This window comes from Tupaia chinensis, unplaced genomic scaffold (genome assembly GCF_000334495.1).
Source record: "Tupaia chinensis unplaced genomic scaffold, TupChi_1.0 Scaffold000493_1, whole genome shotgun sequence".
NCBI lineage: Eukaryota > Metazoa > Chordata > Mammalia > Scandentia > Tupaiidae > Tupaia > Tupaia belangeri.
In genome coordinates this window covers 424,559-440,565 of record NW_006160005.1, presented here as the reverse complement: position 1 = coordinate 440,565, position 16,007 = coordinate 424,559, and the positions used below count along the sequence as shown (strand labels likewise).

The following is a 16,007-nucleotide window of genomic DNA, read 5'->3' as shown; positions in this document are numbered from 1 at the left end:
ACCAGGCAAGTGCTTTTCTTTCTGCTTCTCAGTCTTGAGTGTGTGTGCTCATTTCTGTCCTTAGAGTGAGTCTCTGTTAGAAACAGATGCCATCAGTTCTGAGTGAAATCTATTATAAAAATAATCCATTTTGAAAATGTGTTGCTTAGAACCTTATTCTGTCGCGAGAAGCAGCATGGCGCTTTGCTTTCAGTGTGATTTCTAGACAAATCCTAGTATTTCTTTGCCCTTTTATCATGACATTGAAGTGCATGTGTGTGAAGCCTATACACGGATGGTTTCGTATGTCAAATACGAGCCGAAATTGCTTTCGTACTTCTGGAACCTGGAAACGTAGCTTTGTGCCATACATTTAATTTTGAATTTGGGCCTGCAGCTTTAAAAGTTGTAAAAGTTGTGCCTTTGGGTTCACGACGCCTAATGTGCTAAGCTCTATGGCATTGTGAAGTCTGTGCCTATATGTTGTAACATAGAGGCCTCGCCGTATTTAATGTATAAGGTAAATGACAGTTTTCTTGATGCTGGGCAAGGACGTTCTTCATGCTAATCATCAGCTGCCTGCTTCTAGCTCCACAGAGCATAGGGATGAGCAGCCCACAGACCGGAGCACGCACTCCCTCTCCTGCTGCCTGGGAGGATGGGGTGCATACCCAAGCCAGACTCCTGGGGAGAATGGGATGTCTGTACTTGGACGTAATCCCTTTCCCTAGCATTGGAACGGTTTTGGTTTGTCCATCTTTCACAAGCGTAATGCTATAAACGTTATATAAAGCAACAAACAACAGTGTCACATTAAGGAGATGATCTATTCATATAAAGAAATGATCCTAAGTATCTAAAGGAATTATCACAGATACTGAGCTTTTCCAATATCTTAAAATTCCTAAGTTGTCAGACTCCAAAGCCACACTAGACCTGTGAAAGCGGCCCATGATGGTCTTTTCCTCCATGAGCTGTGGACCAGACCAGAGATGCTAATTGGGAGGGTTAATGAAGTATGGCAAAAATCTTAAAAATAAATAAATAAATAAATAAATGAAAGGAAATTCTGTATCAGAGACCAGCTTTCTTTTGTGCTTTAGATGTATATGCTGACCGTCCCTTTAGCATGCATTATCCTGTAGGATAGCTAAAGGCTCCTTTGCCAATAAAAGCAGGAACAATCTGGGACCAGCAGATGGTGTAGTGGTTGAGGTGCTGGACTCCCACATGCCCGACCATGGTTCAAGTCCTGGACCTGGGAGGCTTGAAAATCACACCCAGCCCATGTGCCTGTGTGCCCAAAATCCCAGGAGGAAAATGGAGGAGAAGGGATTGTGGTGTGGCCACCCCCTATGGGGGGTACTTTCTCATTTTCCCTCTCACTGTCTCTCTGTCTCCTCAGGAGAGCACACGCACCATATGGCAAAAAAAAAAAAAAAAAAAAAAAAACTTAAAAATAAAGAAATAACATAAAAGGAAAATCTGTACCCGAAGCGAAGTTTCTTTTGTGCTTTAGAGGTACATGCTGACTGCCCCTTTAGCATGCACTTAGGTCACTAGGGAGAGCATTAAACATCAGCGGACGATTGTAGGTTTTCCACGTCCCCTGTGGAACACAGAAATCATTATTGTTAATGCTTTGTTTCAATGTCATTTTAAACTACAGAGTGGATCCCTGTCGTATGTGAGTAGCATGCCACCCCGAGATTGTACTTTGGGTCGAATCAATCCCTGGGACGCATCTTCTCCCAAAGAAGGCTGCAGCTTGTCGTGGCCGCGCGTCACTGTCGTTGCTGGCTTGCATGTCTTCTGCATGTGTTCACGCTGCACAGGGTCCTCCGCGCTGCTTTGCCAAGTTTATTTTCACAGTGGTCGAGTCATCAATAGCTATGGTGATGTTTCTAGAAATACCAGAATACTGGTTCTCGATGAATTTTCCTTACCTGACACATCTGAGAAATGTGATATACTCAGCAGCGTGGTGGGGAAGGGTCATACCCTGGAAAGGTCCCATCAGAAAGTTACTTCTCCCCCTGCTGGGGTACCCCTATACATATCTCCTCACCCCACTTTGGGAACGGTTGCCTTAAAGTTTAGGTTACAAGGTCACCTTGTTATGTGTGATACTACTGGTTTGTGATGTAAAGGCAAAACTTCCTCAGGTTCCCAGGAAATGTTTAAACACATTTCTAGCATGTTAACCCTTCATAGTAGTAGGAATTGTAAAAGCAAAGGAGAAGGCATTTCTGAGCTCCTGGTTTTGTCATCTTTTATTTGTTTATTTAATTTTTAATAGCTTTATGGAGATAGAATTCATATACCAGAGTTTACTTTTATATATATATATATAGTGTAGTTAGGTGTTTTTTAGTATATTCACAGTTAAGCAGTTATCATCTCACTTTCAGAACATTTTCATCTTCCTAAAAGAAACCCTGTACCTTCCGTTTCCCCCCAGGCCCCCGTTACTAGCCTACTGTCTGTCTCTATGAATTTGCCCATCCTGAACATTACATATGAATGGAATCACAGAATATGAGGTCTTCTCTGGCTGTCTTTCACTTGGTGTGATGTTTTAACAGTTCATCCACATCGTAGCATGTCTAAATATGCCATTCCTTTTTGTGGCCAAATAATATTCCATTTTATCACATATGTCACCTTTTAATTGTCCATTCATCAGTTGACAGATATGTAGGTTGTCCCCACATTTTAGTCATTCTAATGAAGCTGGAGTGAGCCTGGATACACAGGGTTTTGTGTGGACATGTTTTCATTTCTCTTGGATGCGTACCATGGAGTGGGATTACTGGGTCGTATTTGATAATTCTTTAACTACTTGGAGAACTGTCAAATTATTATTTTTTAATTATTATGTTTTACTTTATTTATTTATTTCAACTTGACTAGAGAGGGACAGAGTGAGAGAGAGAGAGAGGAAGAGGTGAAGTGAGAAAGCAAGCCGCCAGGTCTGGGACTCGAACCACGGTTGGCCGTGTGAGAGTCCAGCACCATTAACCACCATGCCATCTGTCCTTCAAATTATTTTTTAATGAGCTATTTTATTTAACTTTATTTATTTATTTCTTCCTTTGTTTAATTTTATCAGAGAAGGACAGAGTAAGAGAGAGAGAAAGCAAGAAAGCAAGCTACCAGGTCTGGGACTCAAACCACGATCGGCCATGTGGGAGTCCAGCGCCCTTAACCACCGTACCACCTACTGGTCCCTCAAGTTATTTTTTTAAAGAGGCTTCACATTTTATTTTTATCAGCAATGTAAGATAGTGCCACATTCTCCCAGCACTTGGCATTGTCATTCTTTTTATTATACTCATCTTAGTGGCATGGTGTGGTCAGTCATTGTTGTTTACCTTTAAAACATAATGTTCAATTTGGACATACAAACAAACAAAGATAGATTTTTCAAAATTAAAGTCACTGAACTGAAGCAGTTTCAACTTTAAATAAACACTTACCTATGAACTTTTGGTGTTTTTTTTTTTTTTTTTTTTTTTTTTTGAGGGGGTTTTTTTTTTTTTTTTTTGCTACAGGGCACGTGCACTTGCCAGAAAGACAGAGACAGAGAGACAGAAAGCAAGAAATAACCCCCTCTAGGGGGGATGGCCATACTGCAATCCCTTCTCCTCCACTCACATCTCAGGATCTTGGTCATACACACACATGCTCCTGGCGTGAGTTTAAGCCACTGGGCCTGGGACTCGAACCGCGGTCAGCTACGTGGGAGTCCAGCGACATAGCCATTACACCAACTGCTGGTCCCTTGGTGTACTTCTTGTAACAAAATTACAAGTCTTATTTGACTCTGTTCCCTGAGTCTACCAGCCAGCCACAAGTACAGTTTGGTGCCATCTTTCCCATGACGCATGGCCATTAAAGACCCTCTAGGTCTGCCACAGTGTTCATTGTTACTCCAAAGCCTCAGTACGTTGGAATTCCAGAGCAGATTTGAGCATGACTAATTTCTAAAATTCAGCCATCCTTTAAGAAAGATTCCTTTAAGCCAGCCCACCCGCCTCTCTGGCTTTCCAGTCATCTTCAATATGACTTTGTATCCTTTCCCAGCCTGATCTAAACTGCCTTAAACCAACAAGGTGGCAGGTAGCACGTTTAGAAGTTAGGGCCTGCCAGTTGAGATTAGAGACTGATTGTCCACCCGTGATTAGCTGTGAGACTGGCTGTCCACAATCAGGAAGACACCTGCAGCATTGCCCTGCCACGGCCCCAGCCCAGTCCTCTTCCTGGCTGAACTGGAGCTTTGAAAGAGGTATACATTTTTTTTCTTTTTCTTTTCTTTTTTGAGAGATTTTTGCCATAGGACATGTGCAGTTGCCTGAGAGACAGAGAGACGGAAAGTGAGAAATCCCCCCCCCGGGGGGGGATAGCTAGGCCACAATCCCTTTTCCTCCATTCTCCTCTTGGAATTTTGGGCATACACACACACATGTCCGGCATCAGTCTTAAGCCACCAGGTCCAGACTGGGACCGTGGTCCACTACATGAGAGTCCAGGGACATAACCATTATGCTCTCTTAACCATTTCAAACTCATAGCATATAGCGAGTGTATCTTACGTACTCTATGATAAACATAAGGCATAGTTTTTACCAGGATTAGTAAACCTTTAAAGCACGAAGCATGAAATAATTCTAAATACTTAGAACTTTACAAGTAATCTCAATAGGGAGTGCAGCCTTCCCCCACATTTCCAGAGAGCATCTCTCATTATCATTTAGAGTAGAGCCAAAGGACTTGCCCTTCCTTCCGATTCTGGATGAAAGGGGATTAGTCACTGCCCCCTGGTGGTTTATAAATGCCTTCATGATTTGTTTTGGAGATGTTAGCATTGTTTATGCAATTACAAATTTGTTCAACACAGAAATGATCACTTTTATGATATTTTAAGATCATTTTTTGTCTGTTTTATAGTAGCTTTGTGCCAAGCTTATTGAGATATGTTTATGAGTTTTGAGGTCTTCATCTTGTCTCACGTGAAATCACAAAGCCATTAGGAGATAATACCATGACATCATTAGTGTAGCAGATCCCACAGCAGGGACACAGAAGTACCCAGGTCTGCAGTTACAATGACTCCGAGGATGCTTAACCCCACTCTTAACCGCTCCCTCTGGCTCACCACCTTCCGCTCCCTAAATACGCCCAGAATGTCAGGCCTCTGGTTATACATCCACTCGGTCAGCCTTTGCAGAGTAGTACGGACTGAGCCAGGTGCAGGGGATATAGTCGGTTACTGGAAGCCAACACAAGAGGGAACAGAACCAGTAGCTGTCAAACACACACACACACAGAAAAAAGAAAAAAATCAATGAAAAACTTGACCTGAAGATCTTTGTAAGCTATGTTTAGGAAACATTAAAATGGTGGGGCCGGCAGGGGGCATGGTGGTTAAGGGCACAGGACTCCCACATGGCTGACAGCAGTTCAAGTCACAGACCTGGTGGCTTGGTTTCTCACTTTCTCTCTCTCTCTCTCCTCTGTCTCTCTCTGGTCAAATTAAAAATAAATAAATAACATACATACATACATAAATACATAATAGCTAAATAAAATAATTCTTTTAAAAAAAAGGGAACATCGAAATGGCATATGTATAGTTATTTTAGAGAAACACTTTAAAGATAGATTATGAAAGGGTTTCTTATTAAGATCTGGCAGGATAGTTTATAATTTTTCAAAAAAAATTGTTTACTTATTTATGTATTGTGATTTTTGAGCCTCTGGGTCCAGGACTCACACCACAGTCGGCCATGTACAAATCCTGCCACTTCACCACCATAGTACCTGCTGGCCCAGTAGTGTGTAATTTTAAGGAATCCATATTCTGACACTTTGACCTAACAGCGATGTGCAGTGCAAAGATGATTAGTGCCTTACTTGTCAAAACATCAATTTTTCTGACAGTTTCTTTTTTCCAATCACACAGATTAAATTAGGGTTTTTTGTTTGTTTGTTTGTTTGTTTTTAATAAAAGGATTTTAGAGGCCCAACCCAAACAATTGCTACAAAGCCAGGACATCAAGGGCTTATAAGATGTCTGTTCTGGGCATAGTGATGTAAGTGATTTCAAGGGAAGAGACAGTCAATTCTAACACAGAATAATAACTAACATTCTAAAAACAAAAACAAAAATGAAACCCTAATTTTATTTATTATTATTATTGTTGTATAATAATACATGTGTGCTCACCAGAGAAGAGACACACAGAGAGGCAAGGGGGTGGGTGGGTGGGTGAGAAAGCAATCCACCAGGTCCAGGATTTAAACCAAGGTCGACCATGTGAGAGTTCATCGCCTTAAGCACCATGCCACCTGCTGGCCCCCATAACTGCCATTTTTAATGATGGCTCTCAGTCATCAAAATTGGTTCAAGAGACCAATGTTTAAGAAAGTTTGACAAAGTATAATGTTTTAGAAATATATACATTAAAAAAATAGTCTGGTATGTGTTTTAAGTCAATAAACTAGGAGATTCTTTATATAGGAAGAAAATTCTCAAATGCAAGAAAGTAAGTTGGTATTGTGTGATGAACGTCACATAGTTCGAGCTTCTCAACATGACTGGTTGAACAGAGTTACAGACTGAAGCTGAGGCCTGTGCGAACTGGAGGATCCAGACAGATGCTATAAAGGAGACGCAGGAATATTTCTCCTTTCCATGTGACATGCCTCAGGGACACTCCTTGCCCTTCCAGCTGAATGGCAGAGGCCAAACCAGGGTTAGGTGTGGAAACTGTCTATTGGCTTATGTTTGTTCCTGTTGGGATTTGACGGTGGTGCAGTGCAGCACATTATAAATGGCCAGTAATTTTAAACACTCACATGAGGTTCTTTACATTCATCTTTTTTTTGCTTAGAGAACCACATTTGCTAGTGGTTGGTTTTATTTATTTTCTTTAGGTCTAGATACTGTGGGTATTTTTAAATACAGGGTAAGATTTGTGTTTGGAAAAGGCAGATTTATTTAAGTTATAAGATATAATTGTGAAATTACATTCCAGAAACACGGTATCACTTTCCACGGCCAGGAGTGGCATTATGCTTTCTCATACAGCTTTTCAAGAGTAAAGCACATATTCATATACGTACATTCTTTGTTTGCGAAATCTGTTTGATAAATAAAGACACTGACTAACGCATGCACTAGACCACACTACACCACACATTCTACTCTTAGCCTTTCAAACCTGTGCAAGTCAGTAGCACCCTCCCAAAGTGGAGGTGAGGACGTCGCCCCGTCTACATCACTGAGCTTTGTGGAACTCCTTGGGAACATGGAAAGTCTTAGACCATTACAAGCAGAAATTATTCAATTAACTGCCTTACACCTTTTAAACAAGGCAGGTTACAAAGGAGCAAAAGTGTTGGTAAATTCTTCATTAAAGTATCATACTAAATTTGATTTTATGTGTACCAGTTGGTTGGTTTTATTTTCAAAATTGTCTGATTTACATGCCCTGTGCTTACATTTATCTTCCCCGTTCAGTATGACATTTTCTTCTCTTTGTGACCACTTTATAGATGCTAATTTTTTTCTCTTACCAGAGCCAACTGTCAGATCCAGGAATAAACAGCCAACAAAAGTTGCTGAATGGCAAGAGAATAAAAGAATTGGAGGAAAGAGGCAGTTTTTGTGGGTTTTTTTTTTTCCTTGTTTTCCCCGAGGACTAGAGTAAAGACATTAGATTAACATACATCTGTTTTTATTTATGTGTGTGTGTGTGTGTGTGTATGTATGTGTAATGTCTTTTAGGGAGAACTTGAACGGCAGCTTTTGCAAGCAAATCCAATTCTGGAATCATTTGGAAATGCGAAGACTGTGAAAAATGATAACTCATCTCGTTTCGTAAGTTCAAAAAGCACCAGAAACTTTTAATTCCTCACGTGTATAGATTGATATCTACTGTGATCAAGCAAATAAATTACTGTTCTTCCCAGAGTTTAAGGACAGGCTGATAAATACAGTAGACGATATTACTGTCCTATAGAAATATAATACAAGTTACATGTAATTTTCGGTTTTCTAATAGCCACATTTAAAAAAGGAAAAAAAAGGTACTGTGAAAGCAACTTTAATATTTATTATGTGCAATCATATAATTGTGTAGGTTATTATATGGATATATAATTATGTGACCTCTGAGCTTATTTCCTCATCCCTGGCTGGGAATGGTTACAGTCCGTTCTATGGGATTGGTACGGAGATTAAATGATGTGTACGTTCAGTACTTAGCATAGCATGAGGTATACGGTAAGTATTCTACAAATGGTGTTGATATTAGATGTGGTGAATTGTCTTTTTATTTTATCTTTATTTATTTATTGTCATAGGGCACATGCACTCATTGGAGAGAGACAGTGAGAGGGAATGTGAGAAATCACCCCCCAAAGGGAATGGCCACACCACAATCTCTTCTCCTTTGGGGACTTTGGCATGCATACACCTGTACCCAGCGTGGTTTTCAAGCCACCAGGTCTGGGACTTGAACTGCAGTTTGCCACATGGGAATCCAACCTCTTAACTACCACTCCACCTGCCGAGCCCAGAACATTATTCTTTTGATGGCTTGTTATTTCTGTGGAATATAGACTTCTGAAATATTTATCACTGCTATTTAAGCTTTTAGCCGTTCAACAATTCTAATTTATTGAAAATTTACTTTTTTTTTTAAGTCCTTACTAGAGAGAGAAAGCACCCCCATCACACTGTTCTTGTTCCCCGTTTCCTCTATCCCATCAGGATTTGAAACATGTACCCAGTGTGTTTTTCACACTGCCAGGACCAGGACTAGAACCATAGCTGGACTTGTGAGATCCAGCTCCCAATGTAGAGCACTTAACTATTGCACTCTGGGGCTGACCTGGATGCTTTACTTTGTCCCTCAGTTTGACTGGCTTTGACAGTTTGCCTGAAGGTAGGATCTGTCCTAAGTGATAGATCAGTATTACTTCAAGGACGCCACCTCCCCGCCCCCCCAAAATTAGAATCAGCACATTAACTAATAATGAATCATTTCTAAATCCATTTGGCATTCCCCGAGTGTCTTGGATTATAGTCATCTGTTTCAGTGGCCCTTTCCTTAGAGAGGGACTTCAGTGCTCAATTATTTCTACTTAAGTTGCTCAGATGCATTCTGCTGTTTTCCCCTCCTAAGTATTGGTAAAAGTCAAGAAGGATAGGATTAAAGGGACTGTGATTCTAACAATTCAGTGATGGATACATTTTTGAACTCTAGTAATCATTCTGCTGTACTTTTTAAAATAAAATTTAAAGACAAAGTCTGCGAGCTCATTTTCCGATGGCATATTTGATCAGTGGAAGGGACCAGAGTCAGCTCACAGAGGACCCAGCAAACACAAAGGTCACCAGAAAACCTCTATTAGTTTGCTCAGGCTGTCGCGAGTACCAGAGGGGGTGCCTTAATAGAAATGTATCGTCCTCCAGTTCTGGAGGCTGGAAGTCTGCGGTCAAGGTCTTGGCACGGCCGGCTACTCTGAGGCCTCTCTTATTTGTTGATGGCTGTCTTTTCACGCGGTCTTCCTTCTGTGAGCGCCTGTGCCCTAACCTCCTCTTATAAAAGATGTCAGGGACCAGCAGATAGCATGGAGGTTAAGACAGATGGATCCCACATGGCCAACTCCGCAGTTCGAGTCCTCCTCCGCAGCTTGAAAATCAAGCCAGGTGGGCACATGTGCGCATATGCATGCCCAAAATCCCTAGAGGAGAATGGAGGAGGAGAAGAGATTGCGGTATGGCCACCCTCCTCCCCAGGTGATTTTTCGCTTTCCCTCTTTCTCTCTTTGTCTCTTTCCAGTGAGTAACACATGCCTGATAGCAGGAAAAAAATAAATAAATAAAAGAATAAAAGAAAAGACCTCCATAGGAGTTTATTAAGGAGGCCCCCGCAGGAGTAGAGCCTGCCTTAACAAACTCATTTTAACTGTTACCTCTGCCTGCTACAAAGACCCCGTCTCCAGTAGTCACATGCTGAGGAACTGGGGGTTAGGACTTTAAATATATCGGTTTCAGGGGGAAACAGTTCAGCCTACAACATCCCCACAGGTAGTTTAAGTGTAAGAGGCTTTGCAAGTTCTATGAGAAATAGGGATCCACTTGCTCAGAATACTGTTTACTTAGTAAGATAAAAGCGAAGATTCACTTAGTCCAAGTTCACTTAGAAATTGTTTTAGCTTTTCATGTACAAAACGGGGTAATGAAGGCGCTGTGCCAGTACAGAGCTCTCCTGCAACTCGGATTTAGAAAACTCCTGAAGAGACTGAGCTTCTTTTAGAGTTTCTATCGCTCCCTGGTTCATCCCGTCCCCGCTGAGCCTCAGCCACAATTAAATCTTAAATTCTTCTTACTGAAAAGCCCTGCTTTGTGGCTATAACATGGGATGGAAGAAACAGTGAGCTACCCACTTTGGTATGTGAATCTCCATAAAGATTTTCAAGGATTTCATGGAAAATCTTGGTTTTTTTCCACATAAATCAAGTTACCAATCTGTTCTCATCACCCCCGCCCCCAAACCACACTTTAAATTCAGGGGAAACAGTTTTGTGCCCAGTTGTCTTATTTTTACCTAGAAAAGATAAATTCCTACTAAGCCATTATTTACATCTTTCAATAAAGAATCCTGTGGTTCTGTTACTAAGTGGTAAGGACTTATCTGCTTATCAGGGTATATTTCCACTATTACTTCTGTGTGTGAGGTAGATATAATTCTGTATTAGTTATCTATTGCTGTGTAACAAATGACCCTAATACCTAGGGCTTAAAGCATTGATAATCTCACAGATTCTTTGAATCAGAAATTCTGTAGCAGCTTAGCCCAGGGTCTCTCATGAACTTGTCATTAAAGTCGTTGACCTGAGGTTGGAGGATCTTCTTCCAAGTCTCCTCGGGTAGCTTTTGGCAAGAGGTCCCAGTACTTCATGGCTGTTGGCTGGAGGCCTCAGTTCCTCGGCTTATAGACCTCTCCACGGGGCTGCTTGAGTGTCCTCCTGGCAGCCAGCCCCTGCCAGAGCGAGTGATCCAAGAGAAAGAAGCCACACAGTGTCTTTTATGAACTGCCTTGGGAGTCACACACCATCTCTCTCGTATCCTCTCGGTCACAGAAACCAACCCTGACACTGTGTGGAGGGGACCATACAAGGGCATGAACACCATACATGAAGATCATAGAGGGCATCTCGGAGGCTGGCTACCAAGACACCTTAGAGGGATTTCCTTAATTAGCACATGTAGGATTTTACTCCATGCTTGGCATTACTCTAGATCAGCAGTTCTTCCTTGTCATTAGGGCCTACCCAGGCGATTTGGCAGTGTCTAGAAAGATTTGTGTCTGTTTTGCCGGGGTGTTGAGTAGTGGGGTGCTACTGGCATCTGCGGGGCAGGGGGGCAGTATGCTGCCTAACATCCTGCAATGCACAGGACAGCCCCCACAGCACGAACCCCCCAGCAAAAAATGTCAGTCAGGCTGAGGGGAGAAACTCTGCTCTAGCGGAGTCTTTCAAATTGTAGTCTAAACTAGCATAATCACTTTCTGAAATGTGTTTGCAAAGTAACCCATGAGTCTCCATCATGCTTGTTATTACGTGTCCTTTTCCCAAAGCTGGTATAAATAATTCTGGCAGGAACCTATTTTAACATTCTGCTGGAAGCAGATTGTTCTTAGATCATTTTCTAGCCACTTCGAAGCACTCGTGGAAAAGGATCAAGAATCAGCAGTCTAGGGGCCAGAGGTGGCATGGAGGTTAAGGTGACTGGACCTCACAAACTAAAAGAAAAAGAACTGCTGTCTAATCTAAATGCTCAATACACCTTATCTCCACTGAGCACCAATGTGCTTGCGTGAATATGTAATAACTATTATGTGTGCCCAGCCTAATATAATAAAAGTTGATTTTCTCTCCCTCTCTCTCACTCTTTTTTTTTTTTTTTGAGAGAGATTTTTGCCTTCAGCATGTGTGCTTACCAGAGAGAACGTGAGAAACAGAGATAGTGAGAGGGAAAATGAGAAATCAACCCCCAGGGGTGATGGCCACATCATAATCCCTCCTCCTCCATTCTACTCCCAGGATCCTGGATATGCACACACCCATGCCCAGAGTGATTTTCAAGCCTCCAGGTCCAGGACTCAAGCCACAGTCAGCCATGTGGGAATCTAGCTACGGAACCACTACACCATCTGCTAGTCCCAAAGTTTTTTTTGTTTTGTTTTGTTTTTTTTAAGACTGGGTCTTGCTATGTCGTGATCCTCCTGCCTCGTTCTTTCCGATAGCTGGGGCTACAGGCACGGATCTCCACACTTGGCTTTGTAGGCAGTAGGAATCATGCTTGGCCTTCCATGAGGCCTCAGCCTGTCAGTTAGCAGCATCGACCAGTGTGTGCCACATGGCTAGGCCTGACCTTTCTCTTTATAGAAAAAAAGATTTTTGATTAAAGCAGCGTTCTTTTACATAGCTATTCATTCATCCAAGAAACCAAAGGTATCTTCAAATTGTTGACTTTGGATTTATTCGTAGAAAGTCATCTTTTATTAATATGTGTGGGTTTTTTTTAGAAATAAGTTAGTAGCTACATACTATTATCATAAGGTGTTAAAGGTGTTAAGTTCATAATGCTAAAGCAAGTAGTCTTTTTTTTTTGGAGAGGTTTTCTCTATAGGGCGCACGCACTCGCCAGACAGACAGAGACATAGAGACAGAAAGCGAGAAATCACCCCCCAGAGGGGATGGTCACGCCACAATCCCTTCTCCTCCATTCTCCTCTCAGGATCTTGGGCACGTACACACATGCGCCTGGTGTGAGTTCTAACCCACCAGGTCCGGGACACGAACCGCAGTTGACTACGTGGGAGTCCAGTATTTTCGTAGTGTTCAGTTCCCCTATTTTTTTTTTTTTTTTTTTTTTTGAGAGGTTTTTGCTATGGGCGTATGCACTTGCCAGAAAGACAGAGACCGAAAGCGAGAAATCATCCCCACAGCGGGGATGGCCACACCTCAATCCTGTCTCCTCCATTCTCCTTTCCAGGATCTTGGATACGCACGCACACGTGCCTGGCATGAATTTAAGCCACTGGGTCCAGGACTCGAATCGCAGTCGACTACATGGGTTTCCAGCGACATAGCCATTTCGCTAACTGCTGGTCCCCAAGTAGTCCATTTTAGTAGTTCCAGAAAAAATAATTAAGTTAGTAATTCTACTGATTGAGTAATTTTCAGTTAAAGCATCCCTTTAGTATTTCTCTGTGGGTGTTGCTAACACTTTGTTTCTCAGGGGGTTTGAAAGTAACCACTGATTTTTTTGTTTTCGTTTTTGTCTTTTTCAGGTTTTTGCCATAGGGTGCGTGCACACAGAGGAGAGATGCAGAGGGAGACAGAGAGAGGGAAAGTGAGGGCTCACCCCCCCACTCTCCCTGGTGGATGGTCACTCTGCAATCCCTTTACCTCTGTTCTCTTCCTGGGATTCTACATGCACACATGCCAGGTGTGATTTTCAAGCTGCTGGGTCCAGGACTTGATCTATGGCCAGCCATGTGAGAATTCTGCACTTTAACCACTGTACTACTTGCTGGCTCCTACCACTGATAGGAGTTTTGATTTGTTCCGTTCAGTTAATTGTTAAGTACCAGTTGTTTGTCAGGCACTGTGCTGTTATTTGATATCTGAGTGTCTCATAGATACTTCAAATTTAACATATTCTAATTTTTTTTTTTAGTTTTTTATTTAATTTTATTCATTCATTCATTTACTTTTTTTTTTTTCGGAGAGGTTTTTCCTATTGGGTGCATGTGCTTGCCAGAAAGACAGAGATAGAAAGCGAGAGAGAAAAAAAAACAATTTGCCCCCGCCCGGGGGGAATAGCCACACTGCAATCCCTTCTTTCTCCTCCATTCTCCTCTCAGGATTTTGGGGGCACACACACATGTGCCCAGCATGAGTTTAAGCCACCAGGTCTGGGACTCGAACCGCGGTCGGCTACATGGGAGTTCAGCAACATAGCCATTACGCTAACTGCTGGTCCCTCAAATTTAACATATTCTATATAGAGGTATTTCTTAAATAGTACCATCAAATCGCCTAGTCACATAAGCTTAAAACAAAATTAAAACAACATCAGAAACCTAGGGACCAGCAGTTAGTGTAATGGCTATGTTGCTGAACTCCCATGTAGCCGATCATGGTTCGAGTCCCGAACCCGGTGGCTTAAACTCACTCCGGGCATGTGTGCGTGCGTGCCCAAGATCTTGAGAGGAGAATGGAGGAGAAGGGATTGTGGCATGGCCATCCCCCCTGGGGCGGTGATTTCTCGCTTTCTGTCTCTCTGTCTCTGTCTTTCTGGCAAGCACCCGTGCCCTATAGCAAAAACCTCTCAAAAAAAATTAAAAAAAAAAAACCTAGGAAAACAAAATACCTAGGGCTCATCCTGGATTCCATTTTTTCCTCATGGCCCACGTCCAGGCTGCCGTGCACTCGGTGGATTAAACAGCCAGGCACAGTTGTCCTCCTGCCACTGCTGATTCCCAGTTAGTGGAAAGCCCTGTCTAGAGAGACTTAGTCTCCTGCTCCATCAGTGCCCTGTGTATTTCCCTCGGAGCATGCACCACAGTCTGTAGCTAAGTCCTTTGCTTGTTTATTGTCCCTGCTGTAAGAAGGTAAAATCCTTGACCACGGGGACCTTGCTGCATTGTCTCCTGTGCACCCTCCTCCACACATGGGTGTATATCAGCACCTGTATGCAGCTCACTTGGTTAAAATGGGGTTGCCTTCTAAGTGCCAGCCACTCTTCTGGGCCCTGGGAGTGCATTAGTAGACAAATGGGCCCTGGAGAGCTCATCTTATTTTGGTTTTGGCTTTACTACGTCTGCAACGACATGCCATGATCCACAGTGGGGCTCAGGAGGAGCAGTGCGTGTGTGAGGCCTTCTGAGAATGTGCGTGCATCAGCGTTAGCACAGCTAGAAGACATGTGAGAGGCAGTAGTTCCACCAGCAGGCTGGGCCTTGGTTTGGGACTGGTGTCACACTGAAAAGGTAATGTGATGTTAAAAAGTGAGTCATGTTGGAGCCTGCAGATGGCATAGTGGTTATGTTGCCAGACTCCCACATGGCTGATGGTGGTTCGAGTCCTGGACCCAGTAACTTGAAACTCACCAGACACATGCATACATACCCAAAATCCTGAGAAGAGAATGGAGGTGAAGGGATTGTATCATGGCGATCCCCCCTGGGGTGTGATTTCTTACTTTCTGTCTCTCTGTCTCTCCAGCAAACACACACACCCTGTAGCAAAAATCTCTCTTAAAAAGAAAAAAAAGTCAGTTGTGTCTGGGGCCAGCTCCATATTGCAGTGGTTAAGTGCTGTGCATAGCTGACCACAGTTCAAATCCCGATCTCCTATGGCTTGAAAAATACACCAGACATGTGTGTATGTATATTCAAAACCTTGACAGGACAGGGAAAGGGGGGGGGGGAAGGACTGTGGCATGATCATGCCCCATTGGGGTGTGCCCCACCACCACAGTTTTCTCGCTTGCTCTAGTGAGCACATGTGCCCCCTAACAGGTTTTTTGGGTTTTTTTTTTAAATAATGAGTTGTGTCTATAGTGAAATTTCATACAGGCATTATTTACAAGCCACATGCTTACAGTGAAAATATTTGAAACTATAAACTCCATAAGCTTTAGAATCCATTTGGTTCCATTTCTTTGATCTGATATAGACTACTAATTTCCTGAAGAATATCTTTTCTTTCAAAGATACCAACAGATGGTTTGTATTAAAGGGAGATTTTTCCAGGAGAGCATTACCCTTATGAAAATAATCGTCCCCAGTTAGTCCGGCTCTCTGTTTATGGAGAAGCCAAATGCATTCCAGATGTAGAGATTTATGTAAAATGAATCGCTCGTAATGAAACCTTTAAAACAGGACTTCAGTTTCAAAATGATTTTTCGGATCAGTAGATGCATCTTCCCTCAGAAAGTT

The 16,007-nt window shown here is 42.4% G+C and overlaps 1 protein-coding gene across 3 annotated transcripts in view; it reads left to right on the top strand.

The window, feature by feature from the left end:
* MYH10 (myosin heavy chain 10) overlaps window positions 1-16,007 on the top strand; it is a 180,237-nt gene that overhangs the window by 74,880 nt on the left and 89,350 nt on the right. For all 3 annotated transcript variants that reach the window (XM_006156399.3, XM_014590868.2, XM_014590869.2), the window contains exon 6: window positions 7,772-7,864. In XM_006156399.3, the coding sequence (XP_006156461.1) occupies window positions 7,772-7,864 (93 nt within the window). The remainder of the gene's footprint in view (window positions 1-7,771; window positions 7,865-16,007) is intronic.